The sequence below is a fragment of the Lepidochelys kempii genome, chromosome 10 (genome assembly GCF_965140285.1).
Source record: "Lepidochelys kempii isolate rLepKem1 chromosome 10, rLepKem1.hap1, whole genome shotgun sequence".
Taxonomy (NCBI): Eukaryota; Metazoa; Chordata; order Testudines; family Cheloniidae; genus Lepidochelys; species Lepidochelys kempii.
In genome coordinates this window covers 30,746,562-30,756,949 of record NC_136389.1, presented here as the reverse complement: position 1 = coordinate 30,756,949, position 10,388 = coordinate 30,746,562, and the positions used below count along the sequence as shown (strand labels likewise).

At 52.8% G+C, this 10,388-nt stretch overlaps 1 protein-coding gene across 1 annotated transcript; it reads left to right on the top strand.

The window, feature by feature from the left end:
• Nucleotides 1–488: 488 nt before the first annotated feature.
• MSS51 (MSS51 mitochondrial translational activator) lies at nt 489–9,261 on the top strand (the record flags this gene model as incomplete). The annotated part of the gene is made up of 6 exons (XM_073361410.2): nt 489–586; nt 1,275–1,430; nt 2,237–2,361; nt 3,132–3,695; nt 8,389–8,482; nt 8,949–9,261. Coding segments are annotated over 6 exons (1,266 nt in total), but the record flags the coding sequence as incomplete, so codon positions are not given.
• Between the last annotated feature and the right edge of the window lie 1,127 nt (nt 9,262–10,388).

Sequence of the window (10,388 nt, the reverse complement as noted above, 5' to 3'; positions counted from 1 at the left end):
TGCATCTCAGGTTTCTCCAAACTTCCATACCAGGTGGGATCTAAAACGACTTTGCGTACATGAATTAATTCAGCCTCAACTTGCTGGGGAAGTGAGGAGATATTAGTACTTCTCCGTTTTAGGCAGGGAAACGGAGGAACAGAGACGTGAAGTGACTTGCCCCAGTTCACACAGAGCAGAGCAGGTACTGGATCCCAGATTACTAGGCTCCCAGCCACGTGCGTGCTAGACCCTGCTACTTTCCCTGCAGGTTGTTAGTGGGGAGGACGTTTCCAGCATACTAAGAGAAGGCGTCTCAGGCCTGGGATAGATGGGGGGGAGCCTGTTCAAGACCGCCACAGTTATTCTCCTTTATTCGTTTTCCTTATTTCCAGCCTGCCTAATTTCCAGCACTGACAGAGATGGCCCACAGAAACAAGGGCGTGACTTCCAAGTCCAGCCACTCCAAGAAGAAGCCTGCAGAGGAGTCAGTAATTACAGGCCCCAACATGGACTCCCTGGGCTTCCAGGCTGTGGATAGCAACGTCCCTGGTCTGTCGCAGGTCATCCTGAAGAAGCTCAACATGAAGAGCTATGATGAATACAAGTGAGTAATGCCAGAGTGCCCCCAGTGGCTTCTGCACAAGGTGCGTGCTGCCATCTGAATACCTGCATGGCACACGACCTCAGACACCTCTAGGACTCTGTCTCCACGAGTCACTGGGAGCATTAGACTTCTGGATGGCCTGGGGGAAAAGAGCAAAACAAACGCTATGTCCCCCTGGGCTAGAAGTGAGCTTGCTGGACTGATAGGGCCACTTCCAGTGAAAAGAAAGTTAAACTCCCTTGTTCTGAAAGGATCAGAACATCATGCCCTGTTGGTTCAGACCCTAGTAGGGATAAAGTTCTCTCTCCTAAGGGGTCCTCAGATGAGGCCTGGCCCTGCCATTTCACATCAACATGTGGCTATAACTTCCCTTCAGTTCAGAACAGTCCCTGATTATAACAAGCATGCACAAAGGCATCCGCTCAGGACAGTCTTTGTTAGCTGCCATCAGGGTATTGATAACATTCGGGCTGGCCCCACAGAATCCCTCATCAAAGCGGTGGTAATGAATTCATACTGCAGCAGTGAGGAAGCAGCACACAGTACCCCTGTGCAAGCTGAGCTGATGCTAACATCTCCCATTACACAGCATCTTTGGGCCCTTCTTGTGGCTATGAAAGGAGGGCAAGTTTGGGTTGTGCCCTGCTCGCCTCTCATCAGCTTTGCTACTTTGGCTGTTTTCCTTCAGGTCTGCGATGGACGGAAAGAAGCTGGGGATAGATTTTGGGATCCGGACTTATTTCGACATGTTTCAAAAAATGGAGGACACCTTCAAATTCTGTGCTGAGTGCAAGAAACTCCCTGATGCCCTCCCTGACCCCAGAAGCCTCCGGCGATGCAAAAGGTACTCAATAGCGCCTAGTGTGTGGCTGAGGACAGCTATAAAGGACTGAGCCATAGCACAAGGCAAGATCCTTCCCTTGTTCCCAGTGGAAACATTCCCAGAATGTCTATGGAACAGGAGGACAATTCCCTCTAACATACAGAGGCTTAGCTAGGCTTCTGAATGGGGCCCCATAATAGAGGTTACTCTTCTGAATAGCGGCGGTGTGCATCTGTTTTCTTGTAATTCCTCAGAACCTGATCCAAAGTCAATGGGAGTCATTCCATTAACTTCAGTGAGAACAGGCCCTCAGTGTCTAAACCTCTGTGCTCTCTGGCTATCATGAATGGAGGATGACATGTTGCAGGGGGTATAACTGAGGACAGGGGCATAGCTGCCCCTTGGTGAGTAGCTTGTACATCCCAACAATGCTGCCTGGCTGCCTTCTGCATGAAGGCGGCAGTACCAACGCAGTGGGTGACACCTGCTAAGTGAGGAGCTCTCTGTTCTGACCAGCCCCTTTGATAGACACTGCAACAGCACCAAGGCCAAACTAATCCCTGGTGTAATCCCAATGGATCAGTGAAGTTACCCCAGGAACGAATTCATGTGTTTATGTCTCATGTTCACATGCAGGGATAGGTGAGGGCAAGAATGCCGTGCAGTCCAGAGGGGGCCCATCAACTGATGCACTGAGTTTGGTTTCCTTGGGGCAGCTCTCTCAAGCTCACTCCTGATGGTCCTGTCCCATCAGGTGCTAGGATGTATCCTGAATTTGCTGCCTGGTGGAGCACCATATTCTTTCTCCTCTGTCCTGCTCTCTCTAGGTGCCAGAATGTGTATTACTGCAACTCAGAGTGCCAACGGGCCAACTGGCCTATGCACAAGAAGTTGTGTAAGAAGCTGAAGTTGGTAGCTCTTGACCGGCTGGTAGAATGGCTTGTCTTCACAGGTAGGTTTGCAGCCTACATCCAACAGAAGGGGACAAGGGCTCCTCTTTGACTGGGTCAAAGCTGGCTGGGCCATCTGCAGCCAGAGGCCATTTGGCTGCCTTCGTGTAGATTCATCTGTCTGCTGCCTCATGCGGGAAGCAAGGCTCCAAGCAGACAGTAAGAAGATTGTACCAAGAAGGGAATTGGGCAGAGGTCTCATGGTGGATCCTATCCAGACCTGCTCACGTTCCCTCCCCAGCTCCCAGACCTTCGTGGCCTGCCTGGGTTTCCATGATATCAGTGACAAGCACTGAGGGCTGTCTTTGAAGCCTGACATAACCCTCTCATGCTGTGAAGCCAAACAAGGCGGTGTCTGGATACCACTGAGTGTTAGCTAGGAGGAATCCAGGAATTGCGTGCACGCACACACACACCCCACCCCCCGCCCCTGCAAGGGCTTCCAGTTTCCTCATTAGGCCTCATACACTCAACTGTTCAGGGGATTTGTGGAGTCATGGATACCTGCAGCTGCTCTCCTAGTTTGGCTTGCAGACTCCTGGGGTATCTGGGGTTCCAACGTCCTTCACAGAGTTAATGGCTCAGACTTCTGTTATATAGTCAGCTCCTCCGTCTCCCTATTGTTTCCCCTTCATTACCACACAACATATCCTTGTTCACTGGCAGGGCTGCTCTGGGCTCAGCATCTCCCGTTGAGCTGAATGGCAGAGCTCCTTATCCAGGGAAAAGATCAGCACAGTATGAGCTGAGAATTCTGGGGTTCTCCTTCTAGGTGACATCCCATTCCCCACGGCGACCTGGACAAAGCGTATACAGGAGGTGAAAAGCTGGGAAGACTGGTTCTCCATGCAGGAGCTCCTGGAAGAAAAGCTGAGCTCTATACTGACTGGGCGTTATATGAACATCCTCTGGGCCAACGTGGGGAAGCCAAAGCCAGAGGAGGGAGAGCTGCTGGAGTCTGTCAAACGGCTGACCACAGACTTCCAGTCCAGGCCAATCACCATCGCCATGGCACTGCATGCTTTCGCCATTGATCTCTATACCAAGCCTGTCACAGTGCATATCGTAGGGGCTTCCCATATCGAGACCCTCAACACCCGGGTGACCGATTATGATGAGCTGACGCGGGTGTTTCCTAGGCACCAGGGCATTGAGGTAGTAATGGTGGGAGTCAATGTGGTAGATGGACCCATCATGAGGCCTCCGCTGACAGCATTCGGGCCCAGAGGAAGAGTCTATCTCAGCAGCTACAAGGCCCTGTATCCTGACTTCTGGGAATCCCAGGTGGAGACTCATCAGGCTGCCCGCCCAGACCTTGTGGTGGGCTTTCATCCAGGTGAGTGCACAGACAGAGGCTAACCACTGTCTCAAATGGTGCTGCCCTCCCCTCTGATACTGCCCATCTGGGGCAGTGCTCCTCGGGTCCCTCCTTCCAGGCCCAACCAATGGTACCCTTCAGATTTCCTGCTCCTCCCTGACAGCCCTCCCCCCTCAATCTCCTCTCCTGAGGCTTGTTTCTGCACCCTCTGTTATCACCCCACCCCGCAGTTGGGTTTCCTCCTGCTGTACCTTCTCCACTTCCAGAGGGCAGGGGACACTCAGGGTGACAAGGACTGGAGACAACATAAAGCAAAAAGAAGGGAGAGGCACCGAGACAACATCTTATCAATGGTAATACCAAGGAGGCTCTGGGAATTAAAGGCCAGAATGGCTGTGGTAGCCTATATCCTGGGAAAGGAGTCGTCAAACCCAGGTACTTTGTTAGCTCCTAACCAGATTGCTTTTCAACCTGGTTGCCATATGCCATTAGGGACCGGCTGCCAGAGGAAGTGCTACATAGCCAGGATCCCATAGGCCTAATATCACAGCTCAGACAGGCTGTCAAGATTTCAGTCCGGGTGTCTGCTGCCCCCTAGCAAGCACAGCCAAAAATGGTGTGTGCTTTCCCCCTCTGCGTATGCCAGACCCACTGTGTGCTTTTTAGATACCTTGGGAAGTCACCAAGAGCCCCGTCTATTGGGAAGCGGAGACAGACCTGAATCAGATCATCAGATTGGGAATCTTCTCCTGCCTGGCGCATCCCGCTCTGAATCCTGTGGATCAGCCCAGCCTCTGAACTGAGAACGCAGCCCAAGGGGAAAGTTTGCAAGTGGTTAGGAAGTTTGTAGGTGTAGTTACCCTGGCCCGAGCACTAGCCCCTGCTGCAGTTGGGCATAGCGTTGGAGCCTGCTGCCCCTGCGATGCAGCAGCACAGAATGCTGTCCTGGGTGGGGAAAGAGACCCCCGGAGAGAGGGCAGCTCGAGCTGCGGAGAGGGCTCGGATTCCGCCGGAGAAGAGGCCGTTGGAAGGTGATTAAAGAAGGCAGCAGCACTGGGGTAAAAAGGAGATTTGCCAAGGAAACTGGATATGAAGGGCCGGGCGGGGCACAGACCATGTGACTGATGAGATTGACCACTGGGACACTGATAGAGGGAATACAGTATAGGCACCTGGGGAACGGGCATGGCTCTCTGGGTGAGGCACAATCACTTGTGGGCGAACCTGCTGGAAAGTGGTACGGTCGTAGCAGATCAAAGGAGATCGCAAGTGGTACGGTCGTAGCAGATCAAAGGAGCATCGCAAGCCAGAGGGAGAGGAGAAGTCAGGACAGCCAGGGTGAAACTAGACTTTGCAGCTCGAGGGAGGAAGAGTTGAGTCCTTACTGGGGGTGACACAGCATGTTGGCAAAGTTTCTTTCCTTGCAATGATTATTTACAGTTTATTACTTTCCTAACCAAGTATTTGATGTTACTTCATAGTATTTACGTTCTTGCCTAATTTCAGGGGTTTCCTTTTCAAAGTTTAAGGTTCTCTCCTCACAGTAGGCAAAGCCTAGCTGAGGCCTGCATCACTGCACTGGAAAGGGCAAGAAATACTTGCAGCAAGCATGTAGAAATGGCCAGAGAATTACAAGGGTTTGTAACATATCAGCACTTTTTTTTAAAAGAAAGAGAAAGCTACTCAATAGTCACTACCGTAGTGCCACTAACCCAGTGGCTGGAAGGGGAACCCAGGCCCACCATCTACTGTGGGTTCCAGCCCAGAGACCCTCAGCTCAGCAGTCTGGGCTTTCTCTTCCTGGCCTCACTGCTCTGTCCCTGGGCTGCTTCCAACTACTGGTTCCCCTTTTATTCCTGGGCCTACCAGTTCCCAAAGCCACCTCCTCCCCTTTTCCCAGGGAGTGACTGCAGCCTGCCCACCACACTGGCTTCTCCCATTCTTCTGGCAGTGTCTCTGCCTTTTCCCAGCAGCCTCTTCTCCTTCCAGCTCCTGGGCTTTATAGGTCCCGCCTATTCCTGCCCAGTTGAACCTCCTTAATTAACTGCCTAATTGGTTAATTGGCCCATCTGGGCTGCATTAAACCCTGCAGGGTGAGTGTGGGGTAGATGCCCCATCACACCAGACCTAAACAACTCTCTTACATGTTCCACCAAAGAACTGTGTTACTCAGTTGGATCTATCACCAACCCAACCAAAACAAGCCAGGGAAACTTTAGTGAAGTCCTCTCTCTGCTTTTGCCATCTACAACCATGTCCACCAGCCAGAAACCTCTTCTCTGTACTTCAGCCCAAAACATGCAACCGTAACCATCTAGTTATGCAGCCCCTATTGCCATGGTATCTGGATGGCTTTATGTGCCCCACACCCTGTGAGGCAGGGAAGTGCTATTATCCCCATTTTATAGAGGGGAACTGAGGCACAGAGAGAATGAGGCCAGGTCTAGACTAGAAATTTAGCTGGTATAATAATGTTGGTTAGGGGTGCGATTTTATTTATGGTCTTCCTAGGGTGGCAAAAACCCTAGTGCAAACATAGTGGTAACTTATTTCATTTGTGGAACCAGGATTAGCTATACTGGCAAAAGCACTCTTTTGTCAGTGGAAGCTGTGTCTTTCACTAGAAGGATTGACTGGTATAGCTGTATTGACAAAGCCTTTCTAGTATAGACTAAGCAAGGTGTCCCAAGGTCACACAGTGAGTATGTGGAAGAGCAGGGAACTGAATTCAGATCTTCCAAGTCCCAGACTAGCGCTCTAACCACTGAACCATCCTTAACTCAAACATCAACTGCTGGAAGAACAAAACACAATCTCGGAGCTCCCCTGTTACCACACCTAAATAACAAGACTGTGATCGATAACTGTCCAGAATGATCAACACTGCTCTAGATTGCTAAGAAAACAAAGCGTGTCCAGTGTTACCCATTCAAACCATCCACTAAAGAACCCGCACTGCACAAGCACGCTCTTCTTCAACATGGCACTGGGTCAACACTCAGAACAATCCAAATCAGCCATTTCTGACGGGGGCATGCTTTGTGGAGGGCAGAGACGTGTGTTATGGGAGGTGAGTGTGGCTGTCGTAAGGTGGAGGAAGGGGAAAATCCTAGATGTAGGTTACAAAGGTTGGGTGAGAATGTAACTGGTGTGCTTCTGGGTTTCGGGGTTGTGTTTATAGGCTGTGGATTTAGGCAACCTCTGGTGGCTTTTACCAAAGATTCTGGTTTGGTGGCGTGTGTGTGCGTGCCCACACATGCACGTTATTCTGTTGTAGCCCTTGGTTTCTCAGTATTAAGGCCCAGAGCCTCAAAGGTATTTAAGCACCTGACTGAAATCAAAGGTGCCTAAGTACCTTTGAGGATCTGGGCCTATGGCCCTCTGTTCATGGTCATCCCTTGCTGGTATGTCTACACTACAGAGATGATAGCTATGTTGGCCTAGCCTCCTGGTGTAGATGCAGCCTCCACTGACAGAAGGAGATTCTGTCAATCTAGGAATACCACCTCCCCAAATGAAGTCAGCTCTGTCAACAGAAGCCCTCTATGGTCGACACAGCTGCATCTCCACTGGGGGTTTTGTCAGCATAGCTATGTCAGTCAGGGGTGTGATTTTCAATCAGGGAGTTATGCCAGTATAATGTTTGAGGGTGGACTGAGCCTCATGCCTGTGCTAGACTGTAAACTCCATGGAGCAGCGAACTGCCATATTCTACCTGTCCGCAAAGCATCAAGCAGGCACCTAGTGTTGTTAATAAACAGATTCAACAATAATACCAAAACATAAAAGCATCAGTTGCAAGCAATGAAAAATACCTGTGGTTTTCTCTGTTTTCACTTATGTAGATCATTGCTGTTGGCTGGAACAGAGAACTGGGAGTCAAGAGCCCAGGCTTTTAGTCTTGGCTCTGGGCAAGGTCCATGGCTCTGTGCCTCAGCTTCCCCAGCTGTAAAATGGGGATAATGCTACTTGCTTACCTCACAGGTGTTGTTTAACATTTGTAATGTGCTTTGGGGCCCTGCAAGGAAAAGTATATCAGTGCAAAGGCTTATTAGGCCTTTGCCAGCAGTTTGAGAGTACTGTGGATTGACTGACCCGCCGTGTCTTCCAGGACCAACGTGTTGGGATCCAGTGTTCCTGGAGGAGGAAGACACTCAGCATGCCGGTGTGCCATGACAGCATTTTGCTGGACATATGCTAGCACTAGGACAATAACATCGCAAGCAGAGGGCTGGCCTGGTAGAGCCAGAGGGAGCCCGTGAAATCCCCAATGGCTCGCAAGCTGGGAACGCTTCTCAAGCCCCCACTCCTCAAACACTACACGCGCCAGTCAGCTCATTCCATCCAGGGTGCCCTAGCTGGGGGCAGGCGAGGCAGCTGCATAAACAGCATTCCTTGTCACCCCTCCCTTCTGGGAAAACTCCAGGGGCTTGTTGCGTCTGCCCCTCCTCATGAGAGACATTGAAGTCATGCGAGCTACTTGTTTGCAAGGCAGGGAGAATGGGGCCTCCTGGAAACATGATGCTATGCAGGGCATGGGACAACGGGCAGGCAGGGCGTGTGTGCCTGCCCGTTAGTGCACATGCAGCTTCGGCGCCTACCACAGCAAGGCTCTCAGCTTGCTGCCGGTGACACCAGAGGCAGGACTGCTGTTGGCCTCACTGGGCAGGGGATCAGGCTCCAATGCTTTCTGGTGTCCTTCCCTCTGCAGGATTACATGCCTGCCTGGATGTGATGGATGGCTGGCTCCCCACACTGCTGCTGCTGCGGGACTACAAGATCCCCACCCTCTTCACCATCTACAGGTAAGAAAGGCCCTTCCCCCTGCCCCGTGCTTTCCCTTGCGGGGCTGAGTACGTGTGGGGCTCCGCTGTCCTGTGCCCCAGAGTCCGCCAGCCAGTCATTTGTATGAGACAGCTGCTCTCTGAACCAGTCACCTTGTAACCACAGGGTGTTTTTGGCTATTAGCGCCTGACTGCCAAGGGAGCGTTTCGGCAGCGGCCACTATCAGAGCACTGCAGTGAAGGTGGTGCTGCTGGAGCCCTGGCGCGCAGCGTCAGGGCACCGCTGTGGGGAAGCTCACGGTGCTGGAGTCCCAGCTGGCACGGACGTGGCACCGCTGTGGGGAAGCTCACGCTGCAAGTCTCCTGGTGCAGTGTCAGGGCCCTGGTGTTTTACTCTGGCAGGGGTCAAGTCCCAGGCGGTGTCTGGAGGTGCAGGGGTGGGGTGAGGCTGGCAGTGTGGTAACCATGCCCCATCCCCTCCCAACAGCGAGCAGGAGCTGAAGTACTCCCTGAAAATCCTGATGGAGCTGGAGACTCAGATCACAGGCTACGGAGCCAATCCCTTCTCCTCCCTCAAGCCGGAGCAGGTCTATTCCAACCCCAACAAGTCACCCGTCTACTGCAATGCCTACTACATCATGTGCCACGGGCTGGCTGGCACCCCGGATGAGCCAGACATGGGGGGGCTAGACGGGGCTGAGGACAGAGGGGAGTAGAGAGGAGACACCGTCGCTATATGCGTTGTCAGCTACTGCCACCTCCCCAGCCAGAGTGCAGGGCTCCTCCTGAGCTCCTCCTCCCCAGGCTCCCAGCCTGAGCTGGACAGGGACTCTCCATGCCTAGTGGCTCTTCCTCGAGCCCAGGCGGGAGAGCTGCTTGCTTGGGCTGTGCAGTGCTGGGGACCTGGGAGGTGGGTGGGCCTTTTCTGGGGGGCTGTAAAGCATACTTCAGCTAGTGCCCTCTGCTGGGCAGGCCTGTGTGTTACAGTGACACATCAGCATCATGGAAGAGGATCTTTACAGTTAATAAATATCACCAAGGCCTTGCTCTCCTATAGCGCTAGCTAGTAGCAGGTCTCAGAGGAGGCCGGGATCATAAAGTATATAGTTACTAGGGCAACATCCAGGGTGGCTGCTCCAGACTGCCGGTGCCAGTGTTTGGGGGTCTGCGTGCCTGGTGTCAGCTCCCCAGCGGCTACCTTAGCCCACAGGTGAGAACGCCCAGCTCAGCTCAGCGGGGGGCTCTGGGGAAAGGTTCCCAACCTGCCCCGGCACCCAACGTGCGAACAGGCACTTGCTCCCACTCAACCAAGGGCAGGGCAACCAGCCAAGAGCCACCGTCTCTGGGACCCGGGCCCAAGTTACAGCCCCACCATGTTTATTCTACCCATTCATTTCCAGGGCTACAGCAGCTCCACTTGATGCATGGGGAAGGTGTTGTCCCCTTAGGCCAGAAGAACATCTGGAGTGTGGAAGGGCAGGCAGTTATCTCCCCCGGGCTGGGGTACTGAGTACAACTGGAATGAGACCGGAGATGGTATTGCCATGCAGTGAACACATCTGGATTGGGAGTTTGCGGGGAGGGAAACCCTGGAGTGATATTTGTGACCCTGGCTTGTGCATCACTGAAAGGCAGGCTTTTCATTAGACCCAGCCTGCAATCCTCCTTGAGCACAGTTAGATCCACCCCCAGTGAGCCTGCTACTCTTGTGTTGCCCTCTGCCTTGGTGACCCCGGAGGGCCACAGCCCCGGGAGATGCTGGTGACCTCAATACGCAGACAGGCTCTCGTCACGGCGGTGCCTGCCTCAGCGAATGCAGCTCACTCTCTCGCATGGGCCCAATTGCTGTTGCAGCTAGGTGCTGTGTGCAGCACTGGAGAAGGATCCTTTCTGTCCACTAAAGAGCCGTTTGCCTTCCTCTGTGGTG